This window comes from Haliotis rubra, unplaced genomic scaffold (assembly GCF_003918875.1).
Source record: "Haliotis rubra isolate DU_JTF1 unplaced genomic scaffold, ASM391887v1 Scf679, whole genome shotgun sequence".
Taxonomy (NCBI): Eukaryota; Metazoa; Mollusca; class Gastropoda; order Lepetellida; family Haliotidae; genus Haliotis; species Haliotis rubra.
The window spans coordinates 481,952-501,407 of NW_025767389.1; the positions used below are offsets into that span (position 1 = coordinate 481,952).

At 39.6% G+C, this 19,456-nt stretch overlaps 1 protein-coding gene across 1 annotated transcript in view; it reads left to right on the top strand.

Moving 5' to 3' along the window:
- Positions 1 to 19,456, top strand: part of LOC124257961 (neuropeptide FF receptor 2-like) — a 76,885-nt gene that overhangs the window by 18,478 nt on the left and 38,951 nt on the right. The window contains exon 2 of the mRNA XM_046692035.1: positions 13,741 to 14,266. Within this exon, the coding sequence (XP_046547991.1) occupies positions 13,840 to 14,266 (427 nt within the window). The 5' untranslated portion in view covers positions 13,741 to 13,839. The remainder of the gene's footprint in view (positions 1 to 13,740; positions 14,267 to 19,456) is intronic.

The following is a 19,456-nucleotide window of genomic DNA, read 5'->3' on the forward strand; positions in this document are numbered from 1 at the left end:
GTTCTGACTTTTAGCCACGTTTGTGGGACCCGGTTCACAAAGCGATCTAAACGCTGGGATGATAGTAATTCCCATACTTTAACACAAGCTTGGGGCAGTCTTAACACTAAGATCGAGTTAAGAGCCCGGGTGAGTGAAGAGGCAGTTAAACTTCTTTTGTCGGGAAATGTGTCCTTGTGGATACATACATTCACAGGAACATGTACATTAGACAATCATTTTATTTGAATCTATAGATCGTTTATGAAGACCGCTCTCAATGCAGATGGTTTTAAGTGGAACGTTATGAATTCAACAGAGCTCTTTCTGGCATCTAGTACAAGTGATGGTGGATAATTGAAGTTATACTTTGTCTATGATAGTAAGTTGTTTCAAAGTCCCGGGAGATTTAATAACGATTTGGACCACCTCTGCACACAAAGAAAGGTGTTCCTACCACTTTTGTAAAAATTAATTAATTAAATTATATCATATATGAAATATTTATCACCAGTTTAAGTACCAAACATTAGAAAAAATGAACGATCGATTACACGTCTTCATTTTAAAAGGCGCCCGTTGCTTTGGAGTTGAACAAATTAAATTTAAAAGAATTATTTTCGCTGTCGAAGAGTATAGTTAACACACAGGGGTAAGCTGGAGGTTAACAAGGTCTGAATAAAATATGACTAATTTTTCCGGCAGATCGTACTCGACGCTCCTTTGAGATAGTTAAGAAATCTTCAGATGCATGGAAATCAATTAGTTTTCACAAGTTCAAGAGACTTGAAACCGAGATGTTTCAACATACAAAAACTACAACTGAAGTATGATCACCTTCTGGGAACACTCATTTTACATGTAACAGGTGATGCTAGAAGGGTGAATGGAGTGCTTTAACATTTTCTTCGAAATTTTATAATTCAGTCAGCCGACCTCGGTTACTCAGACAGGTGTTTAAAACACACACTTTGCAATCTGATTCAACAATGATGTGGATTCAACACAGGCTACAGGCTTCGAGTCAGAGTACGAATATCCCTGATGTGTGGCGGTTACGAATTGTCAAACAGACTCTGCAAAGAAAAACAAATACTAAAACGCTGGACATAGGACTCAAGATCAAACAACCGACCTGTTTACCGCAGGCTGCAAGTATTAAAGTTTCCAGGAAGACCATTCGCAATCGACTTCATGCAGTTCATGTGAGTTTTGTACGTGTAATTTCACGTTTGAGTGACCGCCAGCCGGACGCCAATGTTGCAGACAACGTAGGTACCGGTAGATAACGGTAACGTGTATTGTTCTCGGAAGAATGCAGATTTACCTTATTTGTCCTTGGTACGCGTGTTACTATTTGGAAGAGGGCTCATAAACGTGAACGCCGAAGTCTAATCCCGTTAGTCGCCGCTTACAACAACCATAGTCCCTCTTACGACAAGCTGCAGATGGTCACTGAAGATACCGTTAAGAACGCTATTACACATCGTGACGTATACAACATAGAGGTAGGGGCGGTGGAGTAGCCTAATGGTTAAAGCGTTCGCTTGTCACACCGAAGACCCGGGTTCGATTCCCCACATGGGTACAATGTGTGAGAATGTCTGGTGTCCCCCGCCGTGATATATTGCGGGAATTTTGGTAAAACAGGAGTAAAGATAAAACTCAATAACTCACAACATTGAGATCGTGTATTTGCAATAAACGCTGGTCGACGTTTGGCTTCCATAAGACAATACCGACCTAATTTGGACTTTCACAACAAAGATTTATCACTAGAGCATCACCTTATTCCTCTGACCAGTGCTAAACCCCCAATTTCCCCCATTTAGCACGCGTAGGGTAGCAACGGATGAAGTGTATATATATGTAGCTGGATGAATGAGACCTTGTCGCAACATGAAAAGACCAGTTTCCGTTTTCCGGTAACCTTCCGGCCACATTCCCACTTTGCCTCGGGAATATTTCCGGCACGGACGCCTTCCGGAAACCTTCCCATACAAATATAGAAGTGTGTTTTAAGTAAACACCTAAAAACATCTGTAAAATTACCAGGAAACTCGAATGTAGGTGAAGGCATTTGAAAGGTTTCCGGAAAACGGGGAACTGCCTTTTCATATTGTGTGCGCTTCGAGAAGTGAGGAAAAGGGAAATCCTCGGTAACCAGTCCAAGTTTAATCTACAGCATACCACGTGCTGTCAACATAAGGGTGTAGAAGCATGTTGACTTCACCTAACTGTAATGGACACATACTTATGAAAAGTTCATTTTTTTATAACTGTAAATATGAATACCCCCAGTTTCCCCCTGCGATCTGAGCTAAGACATTTGCCAAAGTATATCTTAGATTATAATCTACATGATTGTAAAGCACCAAATAACCATCTCAAAGTGGTGGTAATAACAAAGTGGTGCTCAGTAGTGGTAATTACATGCTATGCACAAAGCGCAGACATTTTTACGCCGGTTTAACCAAGCTGCCTTGTGAGGCGCTAGACGGTTAACAGTCATATGACCATCTTATTCCAACAGGTACCCATTCACTGCTTGGTGAACAGAGACTATTTGGAACAAACTCACTTGCCTAAGTCGAGGCCACATGTGTCGTAATGGGGCAGGACGGACGTCCTAGAAACTCTCAGGAGTCAAGCTGCCAGACACGAGTCCAACGCTGCCAACTGATTTGTGACTATGACTCTACGCACGAGACAATGCACCATCACAATGTCAAAAATCCCAATAAATTATACATTCAGTACATTCTGTTCGTTATCCTTGAAAGCAAGACAACACAACCTTTCTGATCTCCCCAAAGAAGAACCCGCCATCTTCATGGTTTGTGTTTGTGAAAGCTGGATGCACATTGGGTGATTAAAATTCAAGAACCATAGTTTTTCTCAAATACTGATAGTATCGTTTATGTCCACAGTAGCAGCAATAACTCCAGCGGGCAGGCTGCTTGATTTACGCTGACAAAACCATCACACACGTCTGCCAAACCCAATTTCCTTTCGCTTCAAAAGCAGAACTGTATAGAGAATATACCAGGCAGTGTTTACTCGACAATGATAAATAATCTCCCCGAGATGCACTTCGGCTAAATTTATACCTTTCCATAAAGAAACGTTAATCTGAGCGTGTTTTGGAGAAATAATGTGATGAGAAAACGCTTAATGGCCATTGAATAGACTGAAAAAGGTAAGTTAATTTGACGGATCATTGCCAAAGCATTCTCCCACAGGGAAGATAGACAAATTCGAAGAAATCTGGGCATACGTATTGATTTTCTGCTACTTAAGAAGATGAATTGAATATGACGTACTGCTGCTGTGAACGACATCATAATCTTCGAACAATGTATTTATAACAAAGAGCCTCATTACGTGAAGTCTGGGATGTGATTGTGTTGCTTAAGAAACACTTTAGAATATATCAAGCAAGTGACATTTAGAGGGGTTGTATTCAAATTCGATGCTGCATTTGCGTCAGAGTAAGTTGAAGCCTCTCTGGTTGAAGCTTCTCTGGTTGCATATTAAAATATACAAACATAACATAGATGGATAAAATTACTTTCGGTTGGACATGGTGCGGGTAATAGAAGGTAAGTGACTAGGATCCATTATGTCCTTTCTCATGTTGGAGAGAGAGAGAGAGAGAGAGGAGAGAGAGAGAGAGAGAGAGAGAGGGGAGAGAGAGACTCACAAAAATTAAAATGTTTCATTTTCAACTACATCTTGACAATTATGAGAGAGGCGTGCCACACCAGTGTATTTATAACCAGGAATCCGATGACGTGAGTTCTGGGATGTGATTTCTTTGCCAAAGAAACACTTCACTAAATCATGCAGTTAACATTTACCTCATGCTATCAACAACCATAACAATAACGATGAAGCAGCAATAGCAACCCATGTTGAAGTTACTGGGCTTAAAATTAGAAAGAGAGACGCCTCAGGTCTAACGTAGGGATAACATTAAATCTGTTGAAGCTCCATATGGTAACATAACTAGGCTTTCAACAGAAAGGCTTACAACAGTACCGAGCCACGTCATTTGGACGTACCAGAATAATATGATTATTGATAACCGTTTGATTCAACCTGATCATGATCCTTGCTTTACCAGGAGGTAACCATTGCTCATGAGTTTCACCAAACCAGTAAACATCGTTGACAGAGGAAGTAGGATTGTTTCTAAGGCATCGATATCTGTTTGCTCGTGCTACAGATACCATGCTGTCGTTGACGTAGCGCATACTGCAAACAACGTTCAATGGGCGCTGCAGGTTCGAGATTCAATTTATAGTATTCTACAAGATTTAAGTGCACAAAGACAGCGCCTTGACGAGAATGCTTCGGTCTCATCATTTTTCATTCTTCTCACATGTTTGCGTTGGGTTCGTTTATCGGGAAATATATGATCATACTTAATATAGTTATGGTCTGCTTCCATAGGAGTATCTAAACATTCTTGAGTTACAGTAATGATTCGTCAACAGAGCTGTAATAATCGCTGTAGTTTGGATGGTGAAATGAAGAAACCCGCTCGCTTTAATAATCTGGTATTGTAGTAAGGGAGTCATAATTTCCCCAGCCTCTCAATGGAGCCTTGGAAGCACATAACCTTAAAGTCCATAGCCTTTGCAATGAATGTGTCAGAGGCAAATTAAAATGGTTCCTGTTCGAATGATTTCTGGTGTATTTACTACACGTGGGGCTTCCCCTTGGGGTATTACTTTGATTTGGTCTAGAAGCGAGAGATGAACCGTAATAATCGCCACTTGTTGCAACCATTGCACAGTAAACACTGTCCCGACCTTAGGTCATCAATGCTACTGGATCGTGAGTAACGGAGCTGATTGCCAGTGCGTTAACACTATAGATCAAACCGAAGGGTAATCGTATGTGACAGCGGCAAAAGATAATTCTGATTCTTTGCCATTTCCTATGCATATAGGTAGACATCTATTTTCCTGTCGTATTACATTGCTATCATTGCGTAACCTATCACCTTCATTTTCAGCGCACAAACATAAAGTCATATAGTGGAATATTCCTGAGTCGGGAAAAGATCATTCTGATACTTTGTCATTTCCTATGTATATAGGTAGACATCTATTTTCCTGTCGCATTACATTGCTATCCTTGTGTAACACATTGCTTTAATTGTCAGCGCACAAACATAAAGTCATACAGTGGAATGATCCTGAGTCGGAGAAATGAATTGTTATCTCATCACCAAAGAGACTGGCATCTTAATAAAAACTATAGTATCATAATGAATAATGGCAGGTTTTATGTGCTTTATCTGGAAGTCCATGTATACTGGCTTGGGATTATACTGATCTACCGATCAACTGATATTTTGATGTGGATATGCGTAACATGATCATACGCTTCTCTCACAAATATTGCTGATAGGGGATATTTATTACGGTTTTATGTGTTCCTCATGCTCTCGACTCAATAACTTGTTGTTTAATTTTGTACAAATTGGTTGAATGGTTATATCAGATATATTTTCTAAATGCTAAGATGTTTAAGAACACGTAGGTATGATGACCCAGTCGTCCGCGACCACGTTCCTTGGTCGTTCCAGAGACCACTGGTCAGTGGTTGGGTCATGTTTGTCCTCTCGCATGTGTGTTTCACCAAAGAGGTAAATGCCAGAGACCTACATCCCTTTGGGCTTACCATTCGGTGAGTGAGTGAGTTTCGTTTCATACCGCACTTAGCAATATTCCAGCTATATGGCGGCGGTTTGTAATTAATTGAGTCTGGACCAAACAATCCAGTGATGAGGATGGGCATGAGCATCGATCTACGCAATTGGGATACATGCGTTAAGCAAGTCAGCGACCCTGACCACCCGAACCCGTTAGTCGCCTCTTACGATAAGCATGGGTTACTGAAGATCAGTTAATACCCAGGCTTACCATTCACACCAAGCCGGCACCTTAATATCTCGCTGAAAGACTGTTCAAACCGAACATACTCACTCGTCAGAATAGAGCTCTCATGAATGTATGCCACCCACCAAGTTCCTGGAGTGAATATTCGTGCCTTCCAACGCTCCCTGCAGACTCAGTGTAGTAGTATTTATGAAATACCTCTCAAACAGTAGTTAAGCTCATAGAGATTGCTCTCATTAAGGTAAGTCAAGACCCCTTTTAAGTGTCTGGAGTTCGTTACCCGTGCATCTTAACTGAAACAATAAGTTAACCCAGAAATAAATATGAAAACGTACATGTATCCAGGGAGATACAAACAAATATGATACAATTGTATTTTAAAATTAACAAATTAACACGAATTACTAAGACACGGATAGAGTCGAAGTACAGAAATGCAATGGCATTAGATTGGCAGGATATAACAGAATAGCAGTAATAACAGCAAGACAGCGATAATACTACAGTGAAATCTGTCTAATCCGGACTCTTTGTAAACCGGGTTTCTCCGTAATCCGGACTACTATCTGAGTCCCATCAAAATTGTTTTTAATTTAAAAATTTATTATTAAAGCTTGCTTTATAACTTGGACTCTCTCAATTACGAATTACGGACTAAACTAATAGTTCCGACAAGCAACTTGCTCTGAGAACAATGCTTTGTAATCCGGACGCAGCTGACTAAAATAACAGTCCGTTGAATAAACATCTCCGATACTTCTGTTCTTCAATGGTTAAACTCAAGCCACTTGAGAGAAACCCAGGTGTTTAAAAAACCAAGAACGTGAAGATAGAGTGTATGAATCAGTGGTCAAGCTTAAAAAATAGATGTTTAAAAATCATGAGCAGTGAATGGGTACCGGGTGGGATACATCATATAACTGATAAACTTCTAGTGCCTCACAGGCACCTTGGAGTAACCAGGGTAATAGTGTTAGTAATAATGGCTTTGAGCATGCATAAGTGCGTGGATATTGACGCTTTATATATGTTCATTATTATAAGTGTTTCATTTTCTACGTATTTTGATGAAATGTGAGATGAGAGAGGCTGCCTACTTATAGTCTAACTAATCCCTTGCAGTACTGAACTAGTCTGTAGCTGTCATATTAAATTTCAGGCTCAAAAACGCCAGTGGTAACTTATAGCTCAGCTTACATTAGATATTAATATTGTTACGTATTGATTCTCAAGTTGAAACTAGAAAACATTAACCAGGATCAGTAAAAGAACTGGATGTGAAACCAATAAACAAACAACAAAGGTGCTGTAACTGTATTCTAACATTTACTAAATTCACAAATCAATCGCCAATGGCTTAAGGGATGGTATAAATCCAGCTAAGGTCCTTGCAGGTAACCAAAGTACTGTAAGTCCCCTTGGTCCCTAGGAAGGTGATCCACCTTTAGTTGTTTGCGATTCTCAGCCCTTTCATATTATATTGTCCTAATTTGAAATCCTATATGCTCGTTGTATTTCTTATTACTGTGATATACTAGTTGGTTTTACTGTCCTTCGTCGACAGGTTTTTAAAACTTTCGCATTTATCATGAATATATAACTACCTTAAGTCACGATATGGCTGAAATACTGCCGCTGTGACTATAAACTTTAACTCACTCACTCACAAATCAATACAAAGGTATCGCTACAAAATAACAGTACAAAATAGAGTGGTAGTACAAATTCATAAAAGAGCAATTATTGTAGCAATTACGACAATGATAACGACAATGTAACATTCATCAACTTTGCCCTTATGGTTTTCTTTATGTTGAGGATCCTATGCAGTGTACGCTAGCTCACTTTCATATGACCTCAGGTTGTGATATACGCTACATTTAAATTTGCTCTACATTCTAATGAGATTGAAATGACTTTTAAAGACTCTGAAAAAACACTTCTCCTGAAGACATTCTGCACTGCTGACAAAGCTTTCATTTTGTTGTTTTTTAATCCTCTCGCCCATCATGGTAAGAGTCAAGGAAGATCTGACGCAATGAAGGCTCGCCTTTAGAACGTCAGTCGCTTTATTCTGATCGACTACATGTTTTCTTGCTTGAGGCCTTTGTGGGGAGAAAGTTGATTTAACCTTTTTTGTTTGTGTCTCTGTGTGACAAGTCTCAAGAGTAACATTCTCTGCATTATGTTTGTCATTGCTCGTAGATTCTACTGGAGAGTTGACCTTAGGGAGGCACCGCGCGTACCACAATCGACTGCACCTCTGAAAATTACAATGCCGTCATCTTTGATCTCCCGAGACTGGGATCTGAAAAGAGATAAAACGCTAATGGTGTCTTTTTGAATTCACTTCAACCAGCGAGACGTTAATATTAGCTTGCCATAAACCACGCTTATTCGGCTAAACGGAGCAGATATATCATATTGCCAGATTCGACGTCTTGAATTTGCAGACTTAATTATTAGGTTCATAAAATATTGTGGTTTTGTCAGACTGATTGGTATGGTTGTAACCTGTTGTCTTTTTGTCATATAATGCTGCTCTGTGATGAAAGGCTCCCCGTGAAGAAAGTTTTTCTTGATGGTGACGGTCTTGCCTTGCATGTAACTCATGTTATCAAGCAACGAATGTGTGTAGGCGGTCAATTGTTTTTAAATAGCTTATTAGGTAATGGCTTCTAAAATGAATATTTGTCAGTTGAATTATTTTTTGTGTTAATAACGCATGGTTTTAATGCTAGCTATTATAGCCCTTTTGATGTCTTTTGCTTTACATGTTGAAGTTTTCTAATTTGAATTGAACGGATTTGTCCATTTTGCTGGTTTACTATTAACACTGACGTCAAATCCTTTACTGACTATTTAGCCAATATGTCACATGCGATGTGGAATTCCAGTGTCCTCAGTTATGTACACTCGATCAAATAGAACATAAGAGCTAGCAGACTTCATGCGTAGATATGCTAAAAAGCATGTATGTAAGTTATCCATTGGCATTAGTACAAAATTCACTCCTAGTTTGAGTTCGGTTGAGTTGCATATATATGATCAGATGTTTGATAGGCATTTAGAAGTTGGCAGGGTAATACAAGGCACTTGATATGGCTGTGCAACTTCTTTATGATTTACACACGACGTTTCTGGGCTAATACTTGCCCCTTCATCAGGTGAATGACAGTCAACAGTTACAGAGGTATATACATGTATAGGAAACCACAGAGTTGTTTTTACAAGGGTATGTATAGTATTTACATGAAGCATATATATGTTCAAGATATTTTTATGGATTAAACTTCTTTATAATTTCTCTCACGACGTTTCGAGACCATTCCAGGTCCCTTCATCAGGTGAACTGGCAGTTAGGACTATGACGTCGTCACTATGACGTCATACTGAGTTATGACGTCACAATGCAAGTGACATCACAGTACACTAGGGAGAGTACTGTATAAGTGAGTTTGAAGAGTTAATTACATAATGATGAAAATTCATGCTAAATAATAGAGTTGCAAGTTGAATTGTCAATACACAACAACAAGTAACCTTTGTGTAATTAGCAGTTGTTGTGTATTGACAATTCCACTGTTTTTAAAAGCGTTGATACTCAGGAATCAGACCAGAAAATTCCCAAATTGTCACACATACTACTTTCTATCAGTAGTAGGATGTTAAGAAGATATTGGGAACACTTTGCGATCGGCAGTGGAATATGACAATAGATGTTGTCACGATCTTGAGGAACGAAAAGGGCAGGATAGGACATTTCAAAAATGTTGAATCAGCACAGTGTAATACCGCTTTGATTTGTCAAACATATGTCACTCGACGAGCGATTTGAGGGAGTCTGTCCAACGCCTCTTGCAGCGCCTGGCCATATTCAGCCAACATGCTCGGTGGAACTATGATGCTGACACGTTGACATTGGACGTGTTCAATGGACGTAGGAAGGCTTTGCTCCTACGTGGACAATTCAGTCTGTGCATGTGGTATCGCTGGAGGCTGGCATTGACGGTTCGTGCTGAAAGACACACGTTCTTACAACTTAAAGAACCCCTCTCCAAAGATATTTACAATTAAAAAATTCTTCACAACCAATTACAGGAAACAGACACACGTTCTTACAACTTAAAGAACCCCTCTCCAAAGATATTTACAATTAAAAAATTCTTCACAACCAATTACAGGAAACAGACACAGAGATAGTTCAGGGGAAATATTATCGTGCAAAAGGTGTATAAAAAGAAAACAACTGGAATCGTTTTGATATTTTTATATACTGATGTACATCTTTTAATATAATTTCAGTGCTCTGAGTGACCTTTCCTTGCACAATATGGTGTGAGGGTCACTCAGTCATATATGATTCCCCAGCTCAACAACCAACTGACCACTAAAATGTGTCACGATGCCGCTGTGGACAATAACCTAAAGTTCATTTCGACGTTGCCAGACGCTATTACGTCTATCTAGGAAGTGCAAAGTGAAACATGTCACATGACAAGCGTCTATTGCCTCACGTACCACGTTGAATACATCAATGACGTAATGTTCCCAGTATGAAGAGATGTACAACGGGTGGTACAACACGTGGGCGTCAAATATGGAGATTAGCTACATGTTGAAGATTTCTAATCGTCTATTTCTTAACGCACACGCCTGGAACCTCATGAAATAAGGGACCATTCATAATTTATGGCTAGGGGGGTGATGATGATTTTAAGGGGGGTCACCCATTTTGTTCTGGGAAGATACACACGTTCTAGGGGGGGATCAGCTATTTTGTACACTAAAATATTAAAAAAATTATGCTTAAAAATTATGGGAAGTGGGGGGTCATTGATTTTGTACATGACACGCCAGGGGGGTCCCTTACTTTGTAAATCTTAGGGGTGTTCATTCATATTGTACATGCTTCTCCATTAAATCATCATCTGCCCCCCTAGCAATAAATTATGAACGGTCCCTAATGTAGCAGTTTGATTCACAGTTCGAGCTCGATATCGTAGAACCTGCTTTTCGATCAATCGCTCCGTTGACCTCGGACGCCCTGAATGGGGTCGATGGTCAACATTTGGGTTTATTATTGGCTGTTTCATGGTCTGCTAGTCTGAAGCCATTGGCAGCTGCACCCTGACGTCTGTACGCTTCATTCATACTATCTTCCGGAGACGCTCCAAGTGTTGCAGACTCCACGAGTTCATACAAAAACAATGAATGCATGAAGTTAATCACAACTCTATTATAAACAGAATTAATAAGATTGACCCCGAAATATTGAGTCCCAAGAGATAAAAGCGTCTGCTTGCCAAGATGAAGTCCCGAGTTCGATTTCCCACATGGGTACAATGTGTGAAGCCAATTTCTGGTGTCCCCGCCATAGTATTGCTGGCATATTGCTAAAAGCTGCGTAAAGCCATACTCACTCACTCACTCACTATGGCTAGTTCTGATAGACATGCATGATGTTATATTATATAATGTCAGCATGCATGACTATCCCGTCCACATCTGTTCCGACGATGTTTTTCGGTGCTGAGGAACAGCACCAAAAGAGATAAATGGACCTTAAGTGTGAAAATGAAGAATGGCACCGTACGCATGTGTGTGGGTTTATACGAACAGCACGTGCAAACTAACTCTTGTGTTTTGGTGTTCTGTTTTACAGACTTCTTGCACAGGATATTTGTCGACAGAACTTATTTTTGTTTTCTGGTTTTAACATTTATGTTTCATGATCCCTCCTCCTTTAAGATCATATATATACATAGCCTACATTAATCATTCTGGTATACCAACAGTGACCAAATCTCATATTGCATGATTATTCAGTCTGTTATAACTGTCATTGTCGAAGAAGTATTCAGTTTTGCATTAACAATCATTAAAAAGTATATATACTCATATTTATCATATAAGCTTGTGAATGAAATATGATATGGTTTTAATCTAACCTGCACCTGGTAACATGAATTGATTACAAGTACATGCACACAAAAACATGCCATAAAATATATTTTGTAAGTTACGTCTGCTCATAGTTGTGGTTTGGATGGCGTAAATCCTCCTGGGAGTGAGTGAGTGAGTTTAGTTTTACACCGCTTTTAGCAATATTCCAGCAATATCACAGCGGGAGACACCAGAAATGGGCTTCACACATTGTACCCGTGTGGGAAATCGAACCCAGGTCCTCGGCGTGACGAGCGAACGCTTTCACCACTAGGCTGCCCCACCGCCCCAAATCCTCCTGGGAATCATGTAGGAAGCAGAAACTCCGTAAGTCCACTTGATGCCCAGGAAGGTGGTCTAACTTTGGGCGCTAGTGCTGTATAGCCTAGGTTTTGCTAGATGATTTTGATATATTGAATTGGTTTGTTTTATATTTAAATTATGTTTGGGTTGTTTTTATTATATATTTAAACTGTGATACTGACCTTACTGTGTTACTGTCCTTTGTCGACAGACTTTTAAATATACTCAACTTTGCGATATGGCTGCAATTTGCCGATGCCATGTAAAATTGCAACTCTTCTATCACCCATAGATGTCGTTTCAATGATGTGAAAGGAAAAACATTCCAATAATACGAGATAACAACAGATTGGAGATTGGATCCATGGAAACATCGCCCTGGAGTAATGAGGTTATGTCAAAATATCAGAAATCACGAACCAACTAAAGTGTATCGTAGTTATCAGGCACTGGTCGTATTCCATATCCTTCAACATTGATAGAAATAGAAACTGTCCATTTACCGTTGTGTTAATGAAATGTGATGATTACTTTTTACAGAACGCAGCTGTTAACTACTGTTAATGAAGACATGCAGGTTGATACCTCATTTGTTCTGAAATACGATGTTCACACAGGTCATCTCATCACGACATGTCCATTAATGTCCACTTGAGGCCGGTGTCATATACTTGTTACTGACAGCTTAGTCCATACTCATAAAACACTCACGCTCCTGAACCAATAAGAACGTCACTTTAACACATCTGTCTGGTAAATTACCAGAACCAACACGTCAGTGAAAAGACACATACGTCAGAAGGTGTGGTATCATTAACGGTGACTTATATGGATTTGGTGTCATATGGACTTAGGTCATTGTACACAGCTATATGTCTGACTGTTACGTATCCACAGATCTGGCTTGCGCATTGCGAATCATTGCTCACTGGCGCCTTTTGCCGTTATGATTTGTTTCTGAATTATGTTTGTTTCCATGAAAACAATTTCGACTTAGTCTCAAATAGCTACTGGTTTCGTATGCGAACTCTTATACTAACGAATACATTTGAAAGACACTATTCAAAGCTCATGATCAACTTTATCCTGTGAGATATCTATTTGTTTCAATTTGCTGTGTATCCATGGAAACGTTTCGGAATTTTTACAAAGCGATTTAGTGTTCGTGAAGGGTCCACCTACTTGCACAATGCAGTGTATCATCCAAACTGGAGTTCAAAGTGTTATCTAATATTAACAGTCAACATGGCATTAGCTGTAATGCTGCCTTCATGTTTTCAGAATATGTACCAGCATTGTATTTTCATTTCTTTTTTGCTATTATGTAGTATACATATTGATTTGTATACGGATTTATTGTAACGATCTGAACTAAAGTCTCAAAATACGAATGGAGAAGTGTCTGTTTTGATGAAAGAAGACACATTGTAGTACGTTTGTTCAGGACAAGTCATTTGTTTCATTTCACGTTTGCACGTTTATACACATTGCTTTGTTACAAAAGACATTATTTCAGATTTCATACAGTATAATTCGCAAAGAGAATGTGCTATAGTTTTATTTGATTGAATTCTTTATCACAATGTTTTGTATTTTTCAGGTAAAGATGGCGTAGATATACCTGCTTCACCCAAGTGAATTTGTGATTGTTGGGTCCAAGACATCTCTTTATTCGTGCAGGGGAATTCCAGAGATAGTCATGGAGATTAATACAACGGTATTCATTGATGACATTACCACATCAAGTACAACACAAAATGTTCTCTATTCAAACATCACATCCAGCTTCAACAACAGCAACTCAGTTGAAGTGGCTTACGATGCAGATTCTTTTGACGCTTTTGACTACCCATTAGGGTTTAAAAACGTGCCTAGTTGGGAGATAGCCCTAAAGACTCTCACGTACATCCCCGTCATTGCGTTCGCCATCGTCGGTAACGTCCTTATCATCCTTGTCGTCGCACGCAACAAGCGGATGCAAACGACGACAAACTACTACATCGTCAATTTGGCCGCTGCGGATCTTTTAGTTGCCGTGTCGTGTTCTTGGGTACATCTCGTTACTGACCTCACGGATGGATGGGTCTTAGGGTCATTCTTCTGTAAATTCAACACGTTTGCACAAGGTAAGGATTTAGTCCACATAACTTCTTTCTTGTTGACTTTAGCTTGGTTTGGTTCCTTTGTATGGCAAGCAGTTATAATTGATCTTCAGTAACCCATGCTTGTCGTAAGAGGCGACTAACTTGGTTGACAAATGTTATAGTATCCCAGTAGATCGATGATCATGCTGTTGATCACTGGATTGATTGGTCCAGACGGCGACGGTTATTTACAGACCGCCGCCATACAGCTGCGATATTGCTCAGGGCGGATTCAAACAACAAACCAAACCAAAACTAAACTCACTCAATCACATTTATTTCCTTGTCCTCGATATCTTTCTTTTCGTGATACCTGTAATGTTTTATGATGAAACCATAATGGGAATTGATCATGAAGCGTAATAATTAATGAAAATATTATTCTCTGTGGACTCAATTTGATTAACGTGATATCATCAGTTGATTTAGTGTCGATATTTCTTTTCACATTTAATCAAAGTGTTCATGATGCGCTCATGTTTTTTATCATCACTACATGTATATGATTTGAACAAGAATCGTTCATGAATTTTATTTAGGCGAGTGGTTAACTTTCCAGTCTACAGTGAGTCAGTGAGTTGTACGCCGCTTTTAGCAATAGTCAAGCAATATCACGGCGCGGAACACCAGAAATTGGCTTCACACATTGTACCAATGTGGGGAATCGAGCCTGACGAGCGAACGCTTTAACCACTAGGCTACCCCACCGCCTCTTCCAGTCTACAAACTCGTCTTAGATCCATCAGCATATTCACGCCGTGTGCTATCCAGCAATGACATACTAAATTAGGATGATTAACGAGTTCGAGTACTGCACATCTGTTTTAGATGTCTTTTGTTAAACATCACGCCAATATCAACAGGGAATGGGTTCGCAAATTGCAAATGCTTTATGAAAAATATGTTTCAAGCAAAATATTTGTTTTGACTGACTGACTGCTTGAGTTAGGCTTTACGCCGCTTTTAGCAATATTCCAGCAACATCACGGCAGGGACACCAGAAATGGGCTTCACACGTTGTACCCATGTGGGGAATCGAACACAGGTCTTCAGCGTGACGAGCGGACACTTTTACCATTAGCCTACTCCACCGCCCCAGAACTAGCCATAGGGGTCTTCGGCGTGACGAGCCAACGTTTTATCCACTAGACTACCCCACCGCCACTTATTTGTTTTGAAGATATTAGAACAGTTAACCTTGTTGCAAAAGAATAAGTGACCTCGGGAAAGCACCATGACAACCCCATAGGCTGTTCCGCCGACTTATACCTGTACTTTGGCTCAAGTGTATGTGAATTCCTAGAGAGCATTATTTGTGATTCTCTTTATCTATGTAAGCATGTACTCGTCTACTTAATTGTAAATATGTTGTTTGTATATATCTCGCAGTTTCAAAAGGCGATCACACAGATATAAATGCCCCTAAAATAATATTTCCTGTTACAAAATACTCATGTGGTCCATACGATGTCCTGATTCGCCGCTGTGGAGTTAAAATACGAGGAATTTCGTTTTCTGTTGTTATCGCCCATTCTACAGCGTGCCTATCACATTACGGACGTCTAAAGCTAAACAGTGCATCCCCAATGGAAAAAAAATATAGATTCCTGCATGAAAATAGCTCCATTAGGCCTACTGTCTATTTGACCATAGTCGAACTTGATTGACTGCCTAAACCACTACAATTTACGTGCGCGTTCGTGTCAATGCCAGACGAAACACCTCGCAATTTGGTGTATTTTTCTGCGGAGCTGCTACCCAGGTCCTGCTATTTTAGTGGCTGACTTGAGAAGCGCTTACACGAACAGGAAATTACTGAAGTCCCCGGAATTAAATCATTATTCATTGATGGTAATGATCCATCAATAAAAATACTTGCACTTCACGAATCAATCAAAGGACTTCATCAACGATGCCTTTGTTCCTCGATGACACTAAAGAACAACAAAGGGATTGACATGAATTTATGCACGAAAATTGCTACTCTTGTTAGATAACAAGACGCTTTGGTCGTTAGGATATAGAATAAATCCGATAGCTTTTATATCATTTCATTAGCAGTACAAATTTCCGTTGCGTTTCTGCATGAAACACTTTATCAGTTTACGGTAATGAAAGGGACATCAATTGAGCAAGATCCGTGTTTGCCTTATTACTTGCGTGACCCCCAAAACTTTTATAATTGGCAACTTATGTTATTGAGGACGATAAGTATGCCAGGTGAAGGGTGGCAAAGTATTTTGCAGTGCAGATTTGCATTCCATGGGCGTGAAGTGATCTTGACCCAGATTCCAGGAATCGCTCTGATTGACCCCTTTTAGATGAAAACATACCGATCTTGTATGTATTACCAAAGCAGTTAATATCTGTGGCGTTCATAATTGTGAGCCTCCCTGCCACATGATGTTATGTGAGTGAAGTACTGTTCAAGGCGATCTAAAAGCCAGCTCACTCACTCTCCTCCGATGCCAGAAATGAAACCATCTTAATTGCAATACGGAAAGACGGCCATCGATTTCTAGAAATCATCGGAAGATAGTAAGACTTTGTTAAAGTAAAGGACGAAATGTTTATTTTCTACAACCTTGAGTGAGTTTGGCTTGTCTCTACTTGAAACAATGTTTAAGTTATATCACGGCTTGAAGTTATTCGAATTGATGTATGTCTTGGGTGCAAAGTGACTCAAGCAGACAATCATGACTTGTCGAAGTAAAATATATATTACGAATTCGACGTCGGCACATGTAAGATTTGAAGCTGATCAGACAAGTGTGCAAATCTTTCCATATTCATAATAAATCTTTGATTTGGTGGGGTAGTCTAGTGGTTAAAGCTTTCGTTTGCCACGCCGAAGACCTGGGTTCGATTCACCACGTGGGTGTGATGTGTGAAGTCGATTTCTTGTGTCCCCCGTTAGCAGCGTTATATGGCTGGAATATTGTTAGAACCATACTCACTCACTCTTTGATGACAGCACAAGCGTTAGTGTTCATGCAACCGGTATAACGAACTGGATTGGAATGATCTTTGACCTTGGTCTACAAATGATAATACACTGGTACTGGGGATTGTTACATGGGGATTATATTGGCAGGACGTAGGTAGGTCACACCAACTGCTTTACCTCGATATATCCGTGAAGATCCGGGTTAGAATTGATCTTCAGTGACCCATGCTTGTCGTAAGAGGCGACTAACGGGATCGGGTGGTCAGGCTCGCTGACTTGGTGGACACATGACATCGTATCCAAATTGCTCATGTTGTTAATCACTGGATTGTCTGGTCCAGACTCACTTACAGACCGCCGCCGTATAGCTGGAATATTGCTGAGTGCGGCGTTAAACAACAAACCAACTTTACCTCGAGAACTGGGTTATTATGTAGAACCGTTTTCATATTCATTACCGATGTACTAATATCACCCTTTCTTGATAATGGTTCGAATTAAGAAGGACGTTTTGTCGATGGGATAAACTAATCCCCGTATCATGATATGATAAAAATGAACTGAAACAATTAAGCAGGAACGTTTAAAACGTTTTAACGGTTATTATCTAATATCTATGACATGCATAATTGTGAGCTTCCCTGCCACATGCTGTTTTGTGATTGACATTCTGTTCAAGGTGACCTAAAAGCCAGCTCATTCACTCTCTTCCGATGTCAGAAATGAAGCCATCTTAATTGCAATTATATGTTTAGAATGGACAAAACCATTTCCTCATCCATAAGAAATCACTACTAAAAGCAGAGTCGATTGAACAATTGTGAATATATCATGAGTAGATATTTACAGCTGTACGATGTTGCTCGTAAACAAATCGAGTCTGGACCATACAATCCAGTGATTGTCACCAAGCGATAATGCACCAATGCAATGTCTAGTTTCCTAATGAACTGATGCCAGTACATTCCAAAATCATTTTGTGGTAGAATTTTAAAATGTTTCTGTTCATACGCTTGACTTCAAATCAACTGGTCGGCTCATTTTAGCATTTGTTCATATGCGGTTTCGTAAAGTTACATTTGAGTTTTATTTATTGACCATTCTACCCCTATTCAATAGAATGTTTTATTCTGATTAAAGGCAATTAAAGGCATCGATCTGCTGGTATACTCTACGCATTGATGTCTATGTTAAGTATATTGTTGGTTGGTTTGTTGTTTAACGCCGCACTCAGCAATATTCAAGCTATATTGCGGCGGTCTGTAAATAATCGAGTCTGGACCAGACAATCCATTGATCAACAGCATGAGCATCGATCTACGCAATTTGTTAAGCATAAGATTGACCTAGAACTGTGTGTGTTCGACACTGGAACAGTATCAGGTGTCTTTGTAACTGTGTTGCACTTCACACAGTCAGCTGGATACAACAGCTGGTCACACTTTCTGAAACCTATTTCAGAAAACATAAAATTAAGTAAAGCATACAGTAACTATTGTCTCACGAAAAATCATCAGTCTCTTAAAGGCTTTACATTGTTATTCCGTTGTTAATGGATATATTTGTAATGGTTGTGTCAGCAGGCAAATCTCTACCAGTAAATCATCGGATTACTGATCAACATAACCTCATTATCCATGCACTCACCATGAACAATATTTTGGTAGCCCTGGATAGCAAAGCGTAAAGGAAGTTCAGTCGGGTCAGGTCTGAAAAGATATAGTCATACTGACTGACTGACTGAGTTTAGTTTTACGCCGCTTTTAGCAATATTCCAATATCACGGCGGGGGACACCAGAAATTGGCTTCACACATTGTACCCATGTGGGGATTCGAAACCGGATCTTCGGCGTGACAAGCCAACGCTTTAGCCACTACCCCACCGCCCCAGATATAGTCATACGTTGGAGAGTTATTTTCATTTGGTTTATCAAGTTCAAATGGTGCATAAGTACAACCTTGAAACATCCAACTTTATGGATGACAACTTCTTGTTTATTGCTTAGAGAGACGTTACGATGTAGATTCGTACATCGTTATCAAGCTAAAAGTGACTTCAACCAAATGATGAGAAGTATTATACAAACAGCAGATTAACATTAACAATTAAACCAGCATGTTATTATTTGGAAGATGCCAGTTATGGACTAAAAATATTTTTCAAGAAAAACTGATATAAAAAAATGAATTACCGAAACACTAAAGCGGCCAACCATACGCTATG